At 27.5% G+C, this 18,665-nt stretch overlaps 1 protein-coding gene across 1 annotated transcript; it reads right to left on the bottom strand.

Annotated features, from left to right (window-relative positions):
* Window positions 1-1,656: 1,656 nt before the first annotated feature.
* LOC117176705 (myoblast determination protein 1 homolog) lies at window positions 1,657-15,921 on the bottom strand. Its single transcript, XM_033366961.1, has 3 exons — window positions 15,240-15,921; window positions 7,511-7,784; window positions 1,657-1,833 (listed from the first exon to the last, which is right to left on the bottom strand). Exons 1-3 carry the CDS (start codon window positions 15,461-15,463, stop codon window positions 1,657-1,659), a joined length of 675 nt encoding a protein of 224 aa, XP_033222852.1. The 5' UTR covers window positions 15,464-15,921.
* Window positions 15,922-18,665: the final 2,744 nt, after the last annotated feature.

Here is an 18,665-nt window from a genome sequence, read left to right as displayed (position 1 = left end):
TATAACATTTTTTTTATTCCCTGGCAAAGATTTTTGTATTAAATTAAAATGCAACCATTCTGCAAATCTAATTGAAAACTGTATTATTGGCATATTTTTGATGCTATAACAACATTCTATTGATTGAATATAAATATAAACAAAGAATGGTTTGTTTACGGGGATTTCAAAATGCAGATTAATTTTATGTTATACCTAACGTTAAAAGTGTGACGCAACAAAGTTTTAGACTACAATAATAAAATATTTTGTCATACTAAAATTTTTTCATTCCATATTGATCAAAGACACAAGCATACTTTTTTCTCAGGAAGCGCAACTCTGATGATTTTGATTTTTATCTTGAAATATTCGTGAGGTGACAGACAACCACATTGAATAAAAAAAATCGAAAAAAATTTTTAATCAATATTTACCTTATAATCTTATACAAATTATTTCGTTTTTTAGTAACTAAATACAAAAAACGACTTTTTCAAAAAACGCCCTACCGATTATTTTCGTTTTAATCAAGAAATATTTATGGGATACCATATTACCATATGCAATAAAACAAATTCCATATATTTCTATATTGAAAACCTGCAATTTTTTAAAGTGAATATTTTAGCTTGATTTAAATAACTTATTAAATACTTTTTTTCTAAAAAAAGATCTACTCTCTTTGAATAACAGAAAATACTCAGCGTCATTTCTGTCTATATGGAAAATTAATTCTTTTTAAATGTTTAATTAAATTTATACTGAAGAAGATCTACTCTCTTCGCTCAACTGGAAATCGAATCACAGAATTTCTGATTGCCGGTCGGCTGATTTTCCAATTAGGCACCAGACCGGCAATCGTAAGCTCTGTAGTTCAATTCCCAGTGGAACAAAGAGAGTAGATCTTTTTCACAAAAAATTTAATTACAAATTTTTTAAAATTAATATCTATCTAGTCAAAAATGACATTAAGTATTTTCTGTTATTTGAAGAGTTAACTTAATCGATAGTGCTGATTCTGTTTTCGCGAATTGTGGAATGATATCTACACTGATCAATGTTAACTTTCTCTGATGATAATGCAGATTCCTTTTAGTAAATGAATATGATAATAACAATAAAAAAGTTAAACAAATAAATTAACTAACAATGTCGACAGGAGGAATCGAACGCGGACTTTCCGGTTACAAACTGAATTCTCTACTGCCTGATCTAACTAGGAGTTAAGTTAAAAGACTCTCGCATCATGACCTATGTAACGTGCGTGGATTTCTTAAAAACCCATTTTTCTCGAAAATGACTTAAAAGCACACCTTACTAATTTAGCATATTAAAAGTTTCTGAAGTAAATTTCTATTCCTGGCAGTATTATGAATCCAAAAAAAAATTCTGGCGGGTGCAAATTCCCCTCGTCAGGTTAGAAAAAATCTTTCTGGACTTAATTTTGTTAAACCTAAGTTTCTCAGGTATAGGAACCAATTTAAAGTTTATTAAAATTATGATCTGCATTACAGATTTATTAAATATAAATATAAGTTAAATAAAAAATCTTTTCTATTTGAGAGTTTCTTATTCTAACTAAAAAAAAAGAAAACGAGGTAACACAAAACCGACAGGAAATAATTATTTGAGTTCATAAATTCATTACATAAGTTTTTCAAAGTTTTTTCATTGTCAGCTCACCATATTCTCCATCGACTCGTGATTCTGTCCTGGCGTTCGATTACCTTGCAATATTGCTTCAAGACTTTCAATATATTCTATAGCGTTTCGTAAAATCTCTACTTTTGGTAGACGTTGATTAGGATTGTTGCTGGTTCTCCTCTTCAACACTTCAAAAGCTTCATTCACCTAAGACAAAAATAATGTATTTAGATTGGAGTTAAATAAACCTTTTCAAACATAATTCTCTTAAGTTTCAATATTAGTTTTGTAAAAATGACAAGAAATGCATATGGACTGCAAGTCATGGCCTAAATATTTGAAGGGTCAAATGAAATGGAAATTGGAACAGGAATCAAAAATCAACATTCATGAATTTCACACTTCCTTAATTACAGACTGGAAAAATATCGGTGAATAAGATTTTTTTCCCAAAAACTTAAAGTCACGTAAGTCTATTATTTTTTCAAATTCTCAAAAAGAATTTATTGAAATTGCTTTCACTCCCAAACAATAATATATGTTGAATTGGAGTCAAATCCTATTTCAACATGAAAATTGCCGCGATCAGATTACGTGGTCTCCACCTAATGATAATAACACCTAAAAGACGTAAATTTATCAAGAAAATATTGTTCATTTGGATTCTTTGGGAAAAAAAATAACAGAACTGCGCTTTTGGGATGTTTAAAAGATTGATATTGCAAATGACAATTTTCAATATTTGTTTTATTGCTATTTAATATTAATAAAACCAATAGAGCAATTTGAATTGCTCACAATATTGTATATAAGATTTTTTAAATAAATAATTGACATTACAGTTAAGTATAAAATCTTGTACCGAATTAATTATAAAAATTTGTTATCGAATATATTCTCTCGTTCTCTTTCCCTCATACACTTAAACTAGTTATGGCCTCTGATTACCAAGTTTAGAACACAGGGGAGTAAGTCGAGTTTACTAACTTTGGAATTTAGTTTGCATCGACCGACTTGTTACGACTCCTTTCCAATTGTTATCACCTTGAGTTAGGAAAATAGAGTTTCAAGTACCTCTGCTGAATTATCAAGGACTAAATAAAGATGAGATCCCAGAAACCGAAGGTGGCCCATTTCTGCCGAGTATCAACTGGCATTGATTACATAAGAGTTTGACAAAAATAATTTTTTAATACGAAAGTGAGTGAAAAACCATCATTCTGTAAGATTTCTTGAAAGTCCTTAAGCTGCTCAGAATTTATTGTAATCCATTCAACTTCTATACAATCTTAAAACCGTATAAAATCTTTTGTAAATCATTAAACCTTTTTGAATTATTTTTAAATATTTTAAAATCCCGTCCAGTCCCTCAGAATTCCTTAAAATCACTTGAATTCTTAGAAATCCTATAAAATTTCTTGAAAATCCTCAAAGTCCTCCGAATTTTTCGTACTCCCTTCAAGTTCTTTAAAATCATTTAAAATCTATAGAAATTAATTGAAATCAATTGAAATCTCTTAAAATTCTTTCAATTTTCTTAAACTCCGTAAAACCTTCGAATTTTTTTAATCTCTTGAAATCTCTTAAAATTCATCAAATTCTTTTAAATATATTTTTTATTTTTTTAAAAATACTTTAAAATTCCGTTAAGTTCCTAGTAATTGCTAAAAATCACTTGGATTCTTAGAAATCCTAAAAGATTTGTAAAAATTCCCTAAACTCCTCTGAATTTCTTTGAAATCCCTTAACTTCTTTTAAATCATTTAAAATCTTTTAAAATTAACTAAAATTCATTGAAACCTCTTAAAGTCCTTGATATTTTTGTAGATTCTTTCAAATCTTAAAATTTTTTGAAATCCCTTGAATTCTCTTCAAATTCATTGAAATCTTTTTTAAGAACTTTTCAAGAACTCGCTTTTCATTCTCCTTAAACCTTTTTCAAATTTTTGAAATTTTCTGAAAATCAATCAATTTTTCTCGATTCTGTTAAAATCCCTTTCAATTCTTTTAAATCCTTAAAAATCTCTTAAAATTGCCTAAAATTTCAGAAGACACTGGAAATTGAGGTTATAACGTTTCTTTTTGATTTAGATAAACATTTACATTCATGCAAGGCGAACTTTTTGAATTCAGTTAAATCCAATAAAATTATATATCCACTGTTCTAATTTCGATATCCTCGTTTCTTGAACCACCGCTGATCAATCTTTTTCCATAACTCGTCTGAAACTATTTTCTAACAGTGGAAAAAAGAGCGTCTAGAAATATCGACATCGAAGCGAAGAACAAAAGAAGGCAATGAAGACGAGGGTCGAAAGAAAAGAGAAATAAGGAAATTAAAAAAAGAGAATAAAACATAAAGAAATAATAAAAAAAAGGTAAATTCAAGAATTACACACAATATTGAAAATTTTTGAAAATGTATGTTAAAGCTATAAGTTACGAACAATTTTCGAAATTTCCGGAATTTTTGAAACGTTAATTTATAAATTCACGAGTTTAAAGAAAGGAATTTCGGATACTTTTGGTAAATTTAGGACTGAAAAAAAGTTGACAACTTCATAAATATTTGCAATTTACGGTGAATTTATGAATCTCAGAAAATGGTTTATATATTGAAAATTTATGAGTTAGCAAAATTTTTTGGTGATTCTGAACCCATCTATCTAGATTATTACATTTTCCCAAAAGGATTTTTGAAATTCTAGAAAGTTGTAAAATCCATGGTAAAATTATGAAAACTTTCCAGAAAATCCAAAATTTATGTATTATCCAGAATTTTTTAAATTTCAGACATTTTAAAATATTATAGTTTTATGAATTAGTAACAATTTGGGTAATTTATATTAAATTTATTAATTACTCAAATTTGTGAAAAATTTTAGGATAAATAAGTTAGAAACAGTTTTTTAAATTATAGAAATTTAAGAAGCTTATAAATGATCACAGATTTTGAAATTTTCTGAAATAATGTATAAATAACACATTTTTGTAATTTTTAGTGAATTTATAAATTACCAAGTATTATGAAAATTTTTGAAATTTACGGAAAGTCCAAGTTCCAATTTCTAAAATTGTCAGTCATTGTAAAAATGATGGTTATTTATCGATAATTTATGGTAATTTATCGTTTAGAGTTGGTCCAATCTGTGAACACATAATTTGTCAACACGATCAATTGATCGATTGATAATATGCATCATTCACATCCGACGTCACACTTTTTACTCCCTGGAGACTGAAAAGTAGAACTTTAGCCCCGCTTCATGGTCATTGAATAGGACTGGAATCATGCATGTGTTATATAAGATAAATGTTGCATTCTTCTCTGTCTGTAAAAAACACAAATTTGTGTGCCCTCTGGATTCTTGAAAATCAAAAAACTGTTGCCCTTGCGCATTTTGAATCAGAATTACTTTGTAGGACTGCCGGATTAATAACCTTACTTCATTATGAGTTGACACTTGACTGATTGTGAGTAGTCAACAGTGATTGGACAAACTTAAAGTGATAAGTAACCATAAATAACTGATAAATTATCACAAATTATCGAAAATTTTCGACAACTTTGTAAATTTTTGTATATTTCAAATTTCCGGTAATTTATCAAATTTTCGGAAATATTTAGAATATTGATAATTGTCATAAATGATTAATTTCTTTATTAGTAAATCTTAGATGAAAAATTACTTTTTAAAAAAATCCTTGAATTTTCAACAAAATAACTAAATGTTGAACATAATAGTTCATTTTTCAACCTAAAAAGATAAAGTCTTAAGAAAATAGTATCATAGTTTACTTTTTAATAAAAAAAGATAAAATTTAAATAAACAAAAAAAGAATTTTAAAACCAAAAAGATGAATTTTCTCTACAAAAATTGAATTTTCAAATAAAAATATAACTTTTGCAAACAATTAATTCAACACGACACTGATACATTTTTACCCGACAAACATTAAATTTCAAATCAGGAAAATTTTTTTTTACTAAAAAAGTTCAATTTTATTTTTAAAAAGATTTCAGTTTACTTTTCATGACCAAAATATGACGTTTTTTTAACCAAAAAGAAGGACTTTTCAACAGAATTGTTGAATTTGCTACCAAATAGTTGCAATTTATCCAAAAAAAAAAAAAAACTTCTCTTAAAACAGATTAATTTTTTTTCAAGTTAATTTTTGTCCAAAAAAAATTCCAGTTGACTCTTTACGATCAAGATATGAACTTTTAACAGAAAATAAGTTTCTACTTAAAAAAATTGAATTCTCAATCCAAAAAGACGAATTTTTCTACCATAAAGGATGAATTTTTAACAAAATAATTGAATTCGCTACCAAATAGTTGCATTTTTATCATATTGCATTTATTCATATTTATGAAATTTGTACTAAAATAAATGAATTTTTAATAAAAAACGGCTTTTTTTTTTTAAGTTAACTTTCATCCAGAAAAGATTTCAGTTCATTTTTCAACGCCAAAATATAAATTTAAAACGAAAAGTAATTTTTCTACAAATAAGTTAAATTTGTAAATAAACAGTAAAATTTTCAACCAAAAAGAATCACTTTTCAATCAAAAAGTTAAATTTCCAATCAAACAGTTAAATTTAGTCCAATAAAGATGTAATTTCTGCTTGAACGGGTAAATTTTAAAATGAAAAAGACAAATTAAAAAAAAATATGTTGAATTTTGAATCGAATAGTTGCATTTTCATTCAAGATAGATGACATTTCTTTTAAAACTGATGAATCAGACAAAAAAAACTTCAAAAAATATTTAAATTTTTATCGAAAGAAGCTTATAGTTCATTTTCTAACATAAAAATAAAATTGTACATTTTTAACCAAAAAGTATCACTTTTTTAACAAGATTGTTAAATTTTCAACTAAACAGGCGCATTTATGTCCAAGAAAACTAAAAAATCTACTAAAACAGGTGAATTTTCAAATGAAAAAGACAAGTTTTCAAAAAAAAAAGAGTTAAATTTTCATCCAAAAGGATTTCAATTAACTTTTCAATACAACCAAGAAATTTTAAACAAAAGAATACATTTTCTAGGAAATTGTTTTATTTTCAACAAACCAACTGCATATTTCCAAGAAAGATGCAATATTTGATTTAATTTTTATTCAACATTTGAATTTGGTTGCTTGCCTCCTCCCTTTTCCCCTTGTTTATCTTTTGTCAACAAAATAAAAGAATTTTTTTCTTCTTATTGTCAGGAATTTTTTTTTTTTTATTTTTAATTACAATAGGAACATTTTACAGACAAATTTTCAGAAAAAATAGATTCCATCCAAAAAAGTTTTCAGTTGACTTATCAGAAACAAAATATGAATTTTAAACAAAAGGTTAATGTTCTACGAAAAGAGCTGAATGTTCAACCCAAAAAGACCAATTTTAGAACAAAACAGTTAAATTTACAACCCAAAAGATTGGCTTTTTGAGAAAATTTTTTAATTTTTAATCAAATAATAAAATTTATGATTAAAAAGATAATCTTCAGGAGAAAGGTTTTGCGAATTTTGCAAAAATTAGATACACGAGTGAAGAAACCCCTTCCCCCTTCTATACAAAATCGTAACAAATTGTTACTCCCCCCCCCTGAGCTGTTGCGTAATTTAAGTACGGTTCTATATACTATTCTGAAGTCGATTATTGAATCTTTCTTTCATAAGAAAGGTACAGAGTGTCTTTTTATGTTCAGTTTTCTTTTCCAGTAATACTGAAGATTGAAAAGAACGAGTTCCGAAAAAGAATAAAAGTGATATCCAATAAAATTAAGATAGAGAATGGGGAAAAAGGGCTTGTTTTTGTCGACTAATGTAGCGGACCGGGGAAATAAAATAGGGTATTAATACAAAAGAACAAGGAGAATTTACTAACTTTCCTGAGTCGCCTTCTTTCTCTGAGAGTGGCCGCCTTTCTTCGATCAACCGTGACCGTTTTCTTTTTGCAAGCCTTGCAAGCCCAGAGGAGGCATCTTCGTGGGCCATGGGGTGAGCCAGCGTCCAGAACGTGAGGAAGCGGCACATGTTCCACCGTTTCGCTTTCTGTCGTTTCCTCACCATCTGCTGATGGTGATCCCAAATCTGCCGACGCATCTGCCGACACTATCGAGGATGCATCATCCGAATCAGGTAAATAACGAGATTGGGATCTGTCAAAGGAAAACAATAATTTTGCAATCAAAAATTCATTCAGTCAATATAAAGCAAAAATTTCGAATAACTTTTAGTTTGTTCGAAGTTTTTCAACAGTTCAATAATTTGAGCTAACATAACTTCTTAGATCTGAGAACAAGAAAATAAGTATTGTTAGTATCTATTTTAAATTGATATAAATATACGTTTCTTAAGATTGTTAAGAAATTAAAAAAGAATTGTTGAAGATTTCAGAGGTCAAGAAAGAACATAGACACATTTAAAGCAATTTTATTTTATTTTATAGGACTTTAAAGAACATGAGGGAAAATTCAAGAAATTTAAAAATATTTTATAAATTTTCAGAAACCTTTCAAACTTTAAAATATTTTAAACCTCTTCAAACAATCTGAGATTTCTAAATATCTTTTAACTTAATTCAACCTTTCTTACCATTTTTATATACTTATTCAAAATTTTAAAAATTGTCTTAACATTTTCCGGATTTTTGACGACCTTCATGGAAATCTTTTTAATTATTTTCAATTTTTTTTTAAGTTAATATTTCGAAGTAGCCAATCGTTTTATATTTACCCAGGAATCTTAAACAACTTGTTTAATTTATCTTGTAACCTTTCAAAATTCTTAAAAAGCTTATTTTCTAAATCGTAAAGAATATACATTAATTTATTTTTAAATATTTACAAATATTTAAGTATTTTTTCAACCTCTTACAAAATTCTAAATATCTGAAAAACTTATTTAAATGTTCTTTCAATTTTGCAATTTTGCAAAATTGAAATATTCTGCTTTCAAATCTTTTATTCTCTTTCTTGATTTTCGCAGGAATCTTTAGATTTTTTTCCAAAAATTCCCATACAATTTTTTTAAATCTTTACAAGTTTGAAATTATTTTTGAATCTTTCTAAACCTTTTAAATAAGTATCATTTAATTTTTTTCGAATTATTTCTAAAATTTTTTAATCTTGCAGAATTGAATAATTTTGCTTTCAAATTTTTTACATTTTCTTTCGAAATTTCAGAAAATCATTCGGAATGGATTGAAACCTTTCTCAATCTTCTCTTAAAATTCATTTTTCACAATAAAAAATCGAAAATTTTCCTCTAATCTTAAGAGTTTTTTTATTACCCTTAAAACTTTCAAAATGCTTAAAAAGTTAATTCTTTAAGAAATATTTAAAAATCTTCATTTTGCTTACAATTATTCAAAATATTTTCAAGTTTTCACTTATTTATTAATCTTTCGAAAACTTATAAATATCTCTCAAACTTAATCGAACTTTTCCTAAAAACTTACAGAATTAAAAAATTTCCATCTCAATCCTTCCACATTCGTTTTGGAAATTTTAGGAAAATATTCGTAATTTTCCAAAGAATGTTTAAACATTGTTTGAAGATTAAAATTATTCTGGAATTTTTTCAAAACTTCTAAATATCTATTACACTTTCTCTATTTTCTTAAAATTTTGTAATATTGCGAACTTGTAACTAATCTAAAATTGAAACTGAAAATTACTAAATCATTTAAAATTCTTTGAAAGATTCTTTGTTTCGAAATCTTAAAAAATCGATATTAAATTTTTTGTATTTTACAAAAGGTTTGAATTCTTTTTTATTCATTATAAAACTTCTAAATATATCTTAAACTTACTTGAATTTTCTTTAAATTTTGTAATCTTTCAAAATTTTCCAATTTTCTTTTTCTAAGCAAAGAGACGAATTTGTGAACAAAATTATATGATACATATATTTTCAAACTGTAAGTGATACATTTCTAAGAAAAAATGGCAATGTACAATTTTCTGATAAGAAAATACATTTTTATCTACAAAGAAAACGAATTTATGAAAAAAAAGTTAAGTTTCGACCATGTGGTTAAATTTTCAAAGCATAAGTGAATTTTTAACCGATAAGTTGTATTTTCAACCCAAAAATATGAGTTTTTAACAAAAAAGTTAATTATATACCGAAAAGGTTAATTTTGCTAAAAAAAATATTGATTTTAAGCGGATAGTTAAATATAAATTAAAAATATGAAATTTTAACAAGAAAGTTTATTTTCAACCCAATAATTTGAATTTCTACCAAATTTGTGACCCTTTAACTAAACAATATTAGTTCGGACCTAAAATGTTCCATTTATAATAAAAAATGATCAATTTTCCACCAAGAAAAGACCAATTTTTAACAAAATATATTATTCTTTAAGTAGAAAAGATCAATTTTTAATCAAAATATCAATTTTGAACTAAACATTAAATAGATACATTCTTACATTGAAAAATTAATTCTCAACCAAACAAAAAAAACGAATTTTTAACCAAATAGTTACATTTTCAACTAGAATTACGAATCTTAAAAAAAGGAAATTTAAACTAAAAATTTTCATGCAAAATATGATTTTTCAACCAAGAAGATTAATTATTTTTAATGAAATAGTTAAGTTTTTAACCATGCAGACGAATCTTAAAACAACATGAATTTTAAACTGACGAGTTCTATTTTCAGCCAATTAGCTGCATTTTCGACTAAAAATAATGAATTTTGAACCAAATAGCTAAACTTTTACCCTAAAAGATAAATTTTCCAAAAACATACAGTTTCGACCAAAACAACGAATTTTTAACAAAATACATGAATTTTCATTAAAGTAATGTAGTACAACTTTCAACCAAGTAGCTGAATTTTCGGCCAAAAAAGATTTTATATCAAAATATCAAAATTACCAACCAAATACTAGAATTTTTATCAAACAAGATGAATTCCAAACCAAAAATTTAATAGTCGACTTTTCAACTGAATGTAGTTGATTTTTTTTTTGATCAAGTTCTGTTCATTTATTTCGCAATTAGGCAAAAAAACGAAGGAAGTGAGAGAAAGGGCAATGATTCTTAACAATAGAGAATAAAAGAATAATTTATAAAAATTCATCATCAGGCATTGAACTAAATGTTACCTAAGTTTACAACCTTACTTCTGTTGATCCCCTCCCCTGCCCAAAACCCCCTAGTTTTTAACGTGAAGCCCCCCTCCATCAAATTTGTTTCGTCGTTTATGGACGGCCCCTTATCCTGTGATTTTCATTAAATAATAAAAATTCAGTTTAAAAGTAAGTGTTCTTAGTTCTTAGACGGGTTGACATATTTATTGTTTAGCGGCTGGGAATCGAATCTGCAGCGCGAAGAAACGGATTTCTGCTGTAAATGTGCCGATGGCTTTATTACCCTTGGAAGTGTTTTCACCCTATTCCACGTCCCCTTTATAATTCTCACTTTGGCCCCTTTTTGGTCCACAAACCACGTCGCGAAATTTGTTAGCAGAACATCTGGAAACATTCCAATAGATCCTACCGCGTAACAGGGCTTGGACATAATTACACATAATTTACAATAATTGCTTTCGCGCGTGTACATAATGAATGGTCTGAGCGATAGCGCCTCTGGATTATTATTGTTTGAACGAGACACTTTGTTTTAGTAGGAAATTAATCGATCAACGCAGATGACCTAAGGACACATTAAATTCACCTCACTCGACCAAATCTTAACTCTTCTTAACTTTTTGAATTCAAATAGGGCATTAATTGATGAATAAAAATTATGGGAAGAAATTCAGAAAACATTTTTTTCTTACGAGTTTTTTAAAACAAATTTCATCATGGAAAATTGAAGGATCTTTCAGAATTTTAAAGTCCCAAGTTGCCTAAATTAATCTTTGACTATATAGTTGTTTGTGTGATTTTTTGAAATGCCATTAAAAAACAATATTTATACTCAGGCTATTTTTTTAAAAAAGTGTATGCTGTTTGTCATATTAAAGACCGGCTCCAGTTAAATTTTTCAAACTTGGTGAAAATTTGATTTTTGTGACCGATCACTCTTTTTTTGAATTTAAAATGAGATTTAAGCAGGAAAAGCTCAATTTTCGAAAAAATAGAAGAAAGAAGTACTCTTTATTAACCTTTTGTGAATTGAAGTTCAGACATCTATATTTAAATATTTTAAAACAATTTTCTTTTATTTAAGCAATTTTTTCCCGGTATATCGTGAAAGGTTATTATTTTCTGGAATAAATGAGAGTTACACAATGTTAAGTTTTATATTTTTTTAAAATTATATTTGGCAATTATTCAAAAAATTTTAATTTGTTAAAGCAGTTCCCCCCCCCCCCCTACAAATATCGAACAGTTACTATTTTCTGGAAATAATGCAGTTCATAAATTTTAAGAGTGATATTTTTAGAGGTGGACTGTTTCCATTATTTAAAAAATTAATAATCATTTATTTGTGCCTTTCCATACGGGAAAAGTGGAAAACAAAAAAGTTAATTATATACCGAAAAGGTTAATTTTGCTAAAAAAAATATTGATTTTAAGCGGATAGTTAAATATAAATTAAAAATATGAAATTTTAACAAGAAAGTTAAGAGTGATATTTTTAGAGGTGGACTGTTTCCATTATTTAAAAAATTAATAATCATTTATTTGTGCCTTTCCATACGGGAAAAGTGGAAAACATTTCAGTTTTTCCGAGTCTCTTACACTATGTTACTTATAATTCAATATTTTCTTGTCTCAGAACAGGCACTATATTTTTAACAATAATAATTTTTTAAAAATATTTTTTAGTTATATTATTAATAGTTATTTTTGCAAACTCGATTTAATTGAGATAAGAATATACTTATTAATAAGCGACACAGTGTACCAGATTAAAAAAAAAAAAGAATTTTCTCCACCTTTGTTATGAAAAGCAGCAAATTATTCTAATTGTTTCACTAATTTCACAGTTACTTTCACAAAAATATCACTATTAACATTCATTTAGCGCGTGATTAATCCAGAAATGAATAGCCTTATAAGAATTACAGGAGGAAACTGGACAAAAATATTTAAATTGTTTAAATAGTTGAAAAAGGCTCCAAAAAAAATATATTACTCTCAGCATTCATTAATTGTGCCACGAATTTCAGAAAAAAGTAACTTTTCATGGTTTGGTGGAAAAAAATGATACAAATAGATTTGGTTTAAATAATTGAAAAATATTTGACACGAAATAAATTATTTGTTGCATTTATTAATTATATAATTTATCCCGAAAATAGTAACTTTTCAGGATTGACAGAGGAAAAAATTGATAAAACAAACAATAATTTTTTAAACAATTTAAAATTATTTCAAGGATACTTAGGAATTTGACACTTATCGAATGAAATAATTAATGTTGAATAGATGAAAAAAATACAGTATCAGCATCTATTTTACGTAAAACTTCTATTTTTCAATTGTGACCATTTCCGAGCACAACGCAAGAGATATGGGGAGGATCGGAGCACAATTAAAAGTTATTGGGTCAAACTTATTCCGTGAACATTCATTAAGAGGTGAACAAACTTTAAATTAAAAGAAGTTAATCAAAAGTTGTTTTTCTTTCTATTTTTTTGAAAACCGACTTTTTTATATGTAACACTCCATGTTAATTTCTAAATCCTTGAATGCAGTTTGATGTTGGGTCATATAAAAAAAATATAGAATGTCTTTTTTCGTAAAAAAATGAAATTGAGGGGGGGGGGGTCGATAATAAAAAATGTAAAGTCGAATTTCTTTGGACCACCCTAGTGTTTATTATTGACAATTCTAAATACTAATTTTCCAAACTGTCTAATTTGTGATCTGTAAATTTTTCAATTTAAACGAAAAAACTATGAAAATGAAACTATTTGCGTATTTAAAATTAAATTAAAAATTTTCATATGTCGAAATGCGAATTATACAAGTTTGCTTTAAAAAAAAACGTGACATGGCAAATTTACAGACAAAACTGCAGCTTTTTATTTATACCTTCAAAGCTTATTAAAATTTTCAAAAAATTCGACATATATTAAATAGTAATAATATAAGTCTCTAACTAGTTCACGGAGCTAACAAAGTTCCAGAAAGTTAAATTTTTTCTCGCACCCAAATATTTGATCTATTCTACATTTGGAGGGGAGAGCGATCGTACTTGCCAAACGTCGTGATTTCGACAACTTAATTAGAAGAGTACCCAGAAAATATAATTTTATTTATGAAACCCAAAGACTATTATCATTCCTTAAATTAATAATTAAACTTGAAAATAGATTCCAAATCATTTTGTCAGTTCTTTAGAATTACTCTTCGGAATTGTAGCATTATTTTTAATTTTGCTTTAAGAAACGATATAAACAACGATATAAATAAAATTGCTTTAAAAAAATTTAATTTGGCATTATTTCCCGAAGATAAGAGTCTCGGAACGATTCTGCCTGACTCACGTTATTAAAGAGAAGATAAAGAGAGAACGAAGCTGGCAAACTTTTAATACAACAAAACAATCATGCTGAATAGAGTTTTTCTATTAAATTTATTTTAGTTTCTTTATAAAGATTTTTATCTCATAGAATACTATTATTAAAAATAAAGAAATCTTATATGAACGAAGATCAAACCTCCACACCCAAATTTTAGATATTTTTAAATGTTTTACTAAAAACAAATTGTGAAAATATTCACTAATGAAGTAAGGAAAATACGAGTAGATTAAATGTGTAAATAATTCTAGGTTTTCCATTTTGAAGGAATAACTTGTAAATGGGTGAGGTTCATGAAGGTGACGTTATAGCCTACTTAAACATTTCACAATATTGTCGTCTTATTGTCTCAATACAGTTCTAAAATATTACACAGTCGCGTTCTTTTATTAAACTTTTCTATCTTCTACGTTTCTTCTTTCTATAACCTTCTCTTATTGAAATTTCACTAATTTAGATTCAGGAGGCTGAAAAGATATATTTCCCAGGGATATTTTTATAAGTTTCGCAACTGCGACAAAAATCTCAATACCAATGCGTGATCTGACAAGCATTTTGTTGACGCGCGTCGCTGATTCCGTCGAGAATCTTTGAATAATTTCGAAAAGAAACTGCCTCCAGAAACATCTGATCTCAATGTTTTTTACGTAGCTCAATAATATTAACGAAATATCAATCTTTATGTTTAAGAAACAAAAATAATATTTATATTCTAATGTTGAATTTTTGAATCCGGATATTGTATAGTTTCTAATTGTAAAACTTAAACAAGCCTTGGGGATCAGTTCTGCAGCTTATTATGAAGTATCGACTTGATAAGATTTTCACGCGATCCGAAACTGGACACAAAACTTGACATCTATAATCAAAGCTTAAACTAAATAGATTATCACCACACATTTGATAATTGAATTGGCTTTCGATTAAATAAAATAAATTTGATCTCCTGCGACGAAGAGGAATGAAATGCTCCTCGTGATTCTGATATTGAGCACTATGTCACTTGATGCCAGGGGTACTACCTATTCCCACAAGACCTCGCGAGCTGCATAAATTATGCATATGATGCACTCGAATAGAGATTCTCTAACCGAGAAGGTCAAAATCGGAAACCTACTAACCTGAGATGCTCGTGGCGGCAATCCACTGAGTTGACACTTCCGGTTGATGCCAAACTGCTATCAGCACTTGCGGTTCTCGTTTGCTCCTCCCTATCTCTCTCAGACACGTATCTCTGCAAATATGCAGCATCACTCGACGAGTAAAATTGTCGTCTATGATGGTGATGATAAGTATCATACGACTCGTACTGGTAAGATCCTACGTCTGTCATGAAGGTCATCATTTCACAAACAACTTCCACAGTCGCTGTCAAAACACTTCCCTTTGATATCTAATATGATATCTTGGTTCACCTTTTTATTATCTCACACACTAAACGCACTCATTTTACCGTCTCACGATGAATTTTCAATTTTTAATCTTCAATCTGCAATCTACCATTTTTCCAATTTTGACATGCTTCACTGAGCGAGCCTTCGGGTCTGAAATAAATTCTTGTAGAGTTGTAGTAGCAAGTAATATCTTGCAAAATGTTTGTGATAAAAAATAACGAGCACAAACTTCACTTTTCATTTAAACACGAGAACTTTCAAACTTATAATTCATAAAAGAGATAAGTCATGGAATTCGCGACGCGGAGATTGTAAAGATCTGAAATCCTTCAAGTCAGAGATCAGAGTGAAGACCTAGCAGGGATCTTCTAGTAGTGTCTCCGACGGGCCACATGGATCATTTTGAGTACGTGTGTGACCATGTGTGTCTTGTGTTTTAACTCTGACTAGTGGGTTTCACATGCTTGTGTGCAATGTGTGTGTTTCTGAGTTCGTGAGAACGTGCCGCATGTGTCAAGTCACACCCCAAAATAACTATTTTTAAGTTGGACGACCAATCGCAGGTGGAGAAAATTTTCCTGGAGAGATCAAGTCCCGCCTTCGAATGTCATAGATGCATGAATTTGGCAGCTTCTTATTTGAGGGTGTGGTTTAATCATCAATTAAAAGCTCTCACTCGGAAATCTAGCGTGACCCCGCGATACTTCACTTTTGCCAGTGCGTGCGCCAAAGTCTTACCGGAGATTTTAATGAAGGACCCATAATGCCTTTCAAGTGGTCATTTTGTCATTTGCACATTGCCACGATGCAAATCCGTCCAGAAATCAGAGCTTTTTTTATATTTCTTTCTCTTTTTGACTATATCACGATACTTCCGAATAAGAATCATGAAAAAGCATTTCTGATTGAAATGAAATCTATTGTTTATGAACCATTGTATGAAATTACGTAAATTGTGGGGGGGGGGGGGTATATTGATAATTATATGTAAATATTAGTTGTAATGTACCTAGTATTATTATTATCATTATTAAATGTAATATTTATAAATTTACGCAATCAAAAATTCATTAAAAATAAGGGGTTAACCACACAAGTTACGCAAAGTATTTTTCTGAAATTTTCAACAATTTGAATACAGGACATTCTTTTTGGTTGAAAATTCAACTGTTTTCTGAACAAATTCCCTTTTTAGATTAAAAATTCTACAATTTAATTGAATTTCTTTTACCTCTATGATAAATTTTTTTATTAGATTTTGTTGACATTTTTCCTTTTGTTGTCAAATTTCATATTTTCGCGTAAACATTTCATCTTTTTTTTGTTAAAAATGCAACTTTCTATTTAAAAAAATATACTGTTTAGATTAAAAATAAACTCTTTTTAAAGTTACTATTATAAGGCTCATAACTCCGCTGTTTTGTTAGGAATTCGTCTTTTTGTCTCGAAAATTCAACAAATTGGTAAAAACTTCAACTATTATGTCCAAAGCTGAAACACGTAGTTAAAAAAAAATTTTTAGTTAAAGAATGATTATTTCAATTCCAAATTAATTTTTTTTTTTTGTTAAAAATTTCCATATTTTGTTCAAATTTCCTTTTTTGGTTAAAAATTAATTTTTCACACTGAAAAATGAGGCATTTCACTATTTGTTAAAACTGTTTCTTTTTTAGTTGAAAATTCAAATATCTGTATGAAAATTTATGTGTTTTTTTTAATTCATCTTTTTTAGTAGAAAATAAATGTTTGTTAAAAATGCGACTGGTTTAAAATGCATATGTTTTAGTTAAGGAGTCAAGTGTCGAGTTGAAAATTTGCCATAGTTTTTATTTTAAATTAATTCGCTTTTAATATAAAATTGAAATATTTTGTGGTTGAAATATCAAATATTACATCTTTTGCTCATAATTAATTTTTTTAGCTTGAAAATTAAACTATTCAGTCGAAAGTTGACCTTGTTCGTTAAAAATTCATTTCTTCAGTTGGTGAGTCATTATTTCAGTTTAAAGTTCATTTGTTTTGTTGCAAAATTGAACTATATTTTTGAAGTTTTAATTTTTAAATTTTTTTAAATTTCTATATTTTTTTGAAAATTTGCCTTTCTGGTCAAAAATCAGTTTTTTTTTTGGTTAAAAATGCAACTCTTCTATTAAGAATTAATACTATTTAGTAAAAGATTCAAGTATTTTGTTGAAAATTCGTCTTCTTTGATTAAATTATATACTGCCTTTGATTTAAAATTAAAATCATTTTTGGCTAAATACCAAATAATACCTTTTTAGTTTAAAATTCATGTTATTATGTTAAAATACAACTCTTTGGTTGAAAATCGAATTAGTTCCTAAAAAATCTGTTTTGTTTTTGTTAAATATTAATTATTTTAAATGGAAATTCATCTTCGTGGTTGAAAACTAAACTACTTTCATGAACATTCGTTTTTTTAGCATGAATTTGTTTACTGAAAATATTACTATATGTTAACTTTTTTGTTGTACATTCAACTTTTTGATCTTTACTGGTAAAACGGCAAACTGCTGCCTTCCAAATTGATACATTTTTTTTTAAACTTATAATCTCAATTGAAAATTTATTTATTTGACTGTAAATTGAACTACTATTATGAAATTCTTTTTTTTTTTTTGTTAAAAAATTAATATTTTAAACTAAAAATGTAACTGTTTGTTTGAAAATTGAACTGTTTGGTTAAAAGTTAGTGTTTGTGATTAACCATTGATTTTTTAAATGAAAATTAAACTATATATTTTAATTTTCATTAAGCAAACATTTTTCCTAGTGAATATTACAAGAAAATATTCTGAAACTTGTAAATAGACAGAGTTCACCTCCACCAAGGTAATGTATTCATAAATTATTAAATTAAAATGAAAAAATAGAATTATTAACTTAATCTATTTTACCTTTTTTAATTCACTTTTAAAATTATCACACAAACGCATCGCGAAATTTGATCAATCTAATTCAAAATTCACCATTTTGTATCAAAAATTGTCAGCAAGAAAGCTTCACTAATTGAATATTGAACTGATTAGTAAAATAAACTTTTGGTTGTTGATAATTTCATTAGTGAAATGATTGAATATTAGTATTTCATTAGTCAAGCACTTATTTACTACAATTTTTCTAAATTACATT

The sequence above is a fragment of the Belonocnema kinseyi genome, chromosome 7 (genome assembly GCF_010883055.1).
Source record: "Belonocnema kinseyi isolate 2016_QV_RU_SX_M_011 chromosome 7, B_treatae_v1, whole genome shotgun sequence".
Taxonomy (NCBI): domain Eukaryota; kingdom Metazoa; phylum Arthropoda; class Insecta; order Hymenoptera; family Cynipidae; genus Belonocnema; species Belonocnema kinseyi.
This window is presented reverse-complemented; position numbering and strand designations above follow the sequence as displayed.

What these genes read in the sequence shown, in the direction of transcription:
- LOC117176705 (XM_033366961.1), bottom strand. Translation starts at nt 15,463, where the DNA reads ATGATGACCTTCATGACAGACGTAGGATCTTACCAGTACGAGTCGTAT. An exon ending in TGCCGCCACGAGCATCTCAG is followed by an intron (nt 7,785 to 15,239) that starts GTTAGTAGGTTT and finishes TTCCTTTGACAG; the next exon opens with ATCCCAATCTCGTTATTTAC. An exon ending in AAAGAAGGCGACTCAGGAAA is followed by an intron (nt 1,834 to 7,510) that starts GTTAGTAAATTC and finishes TTTTTGTCTTAG; the next exon opens with GTGAATGAAGCTTTTGAAGT.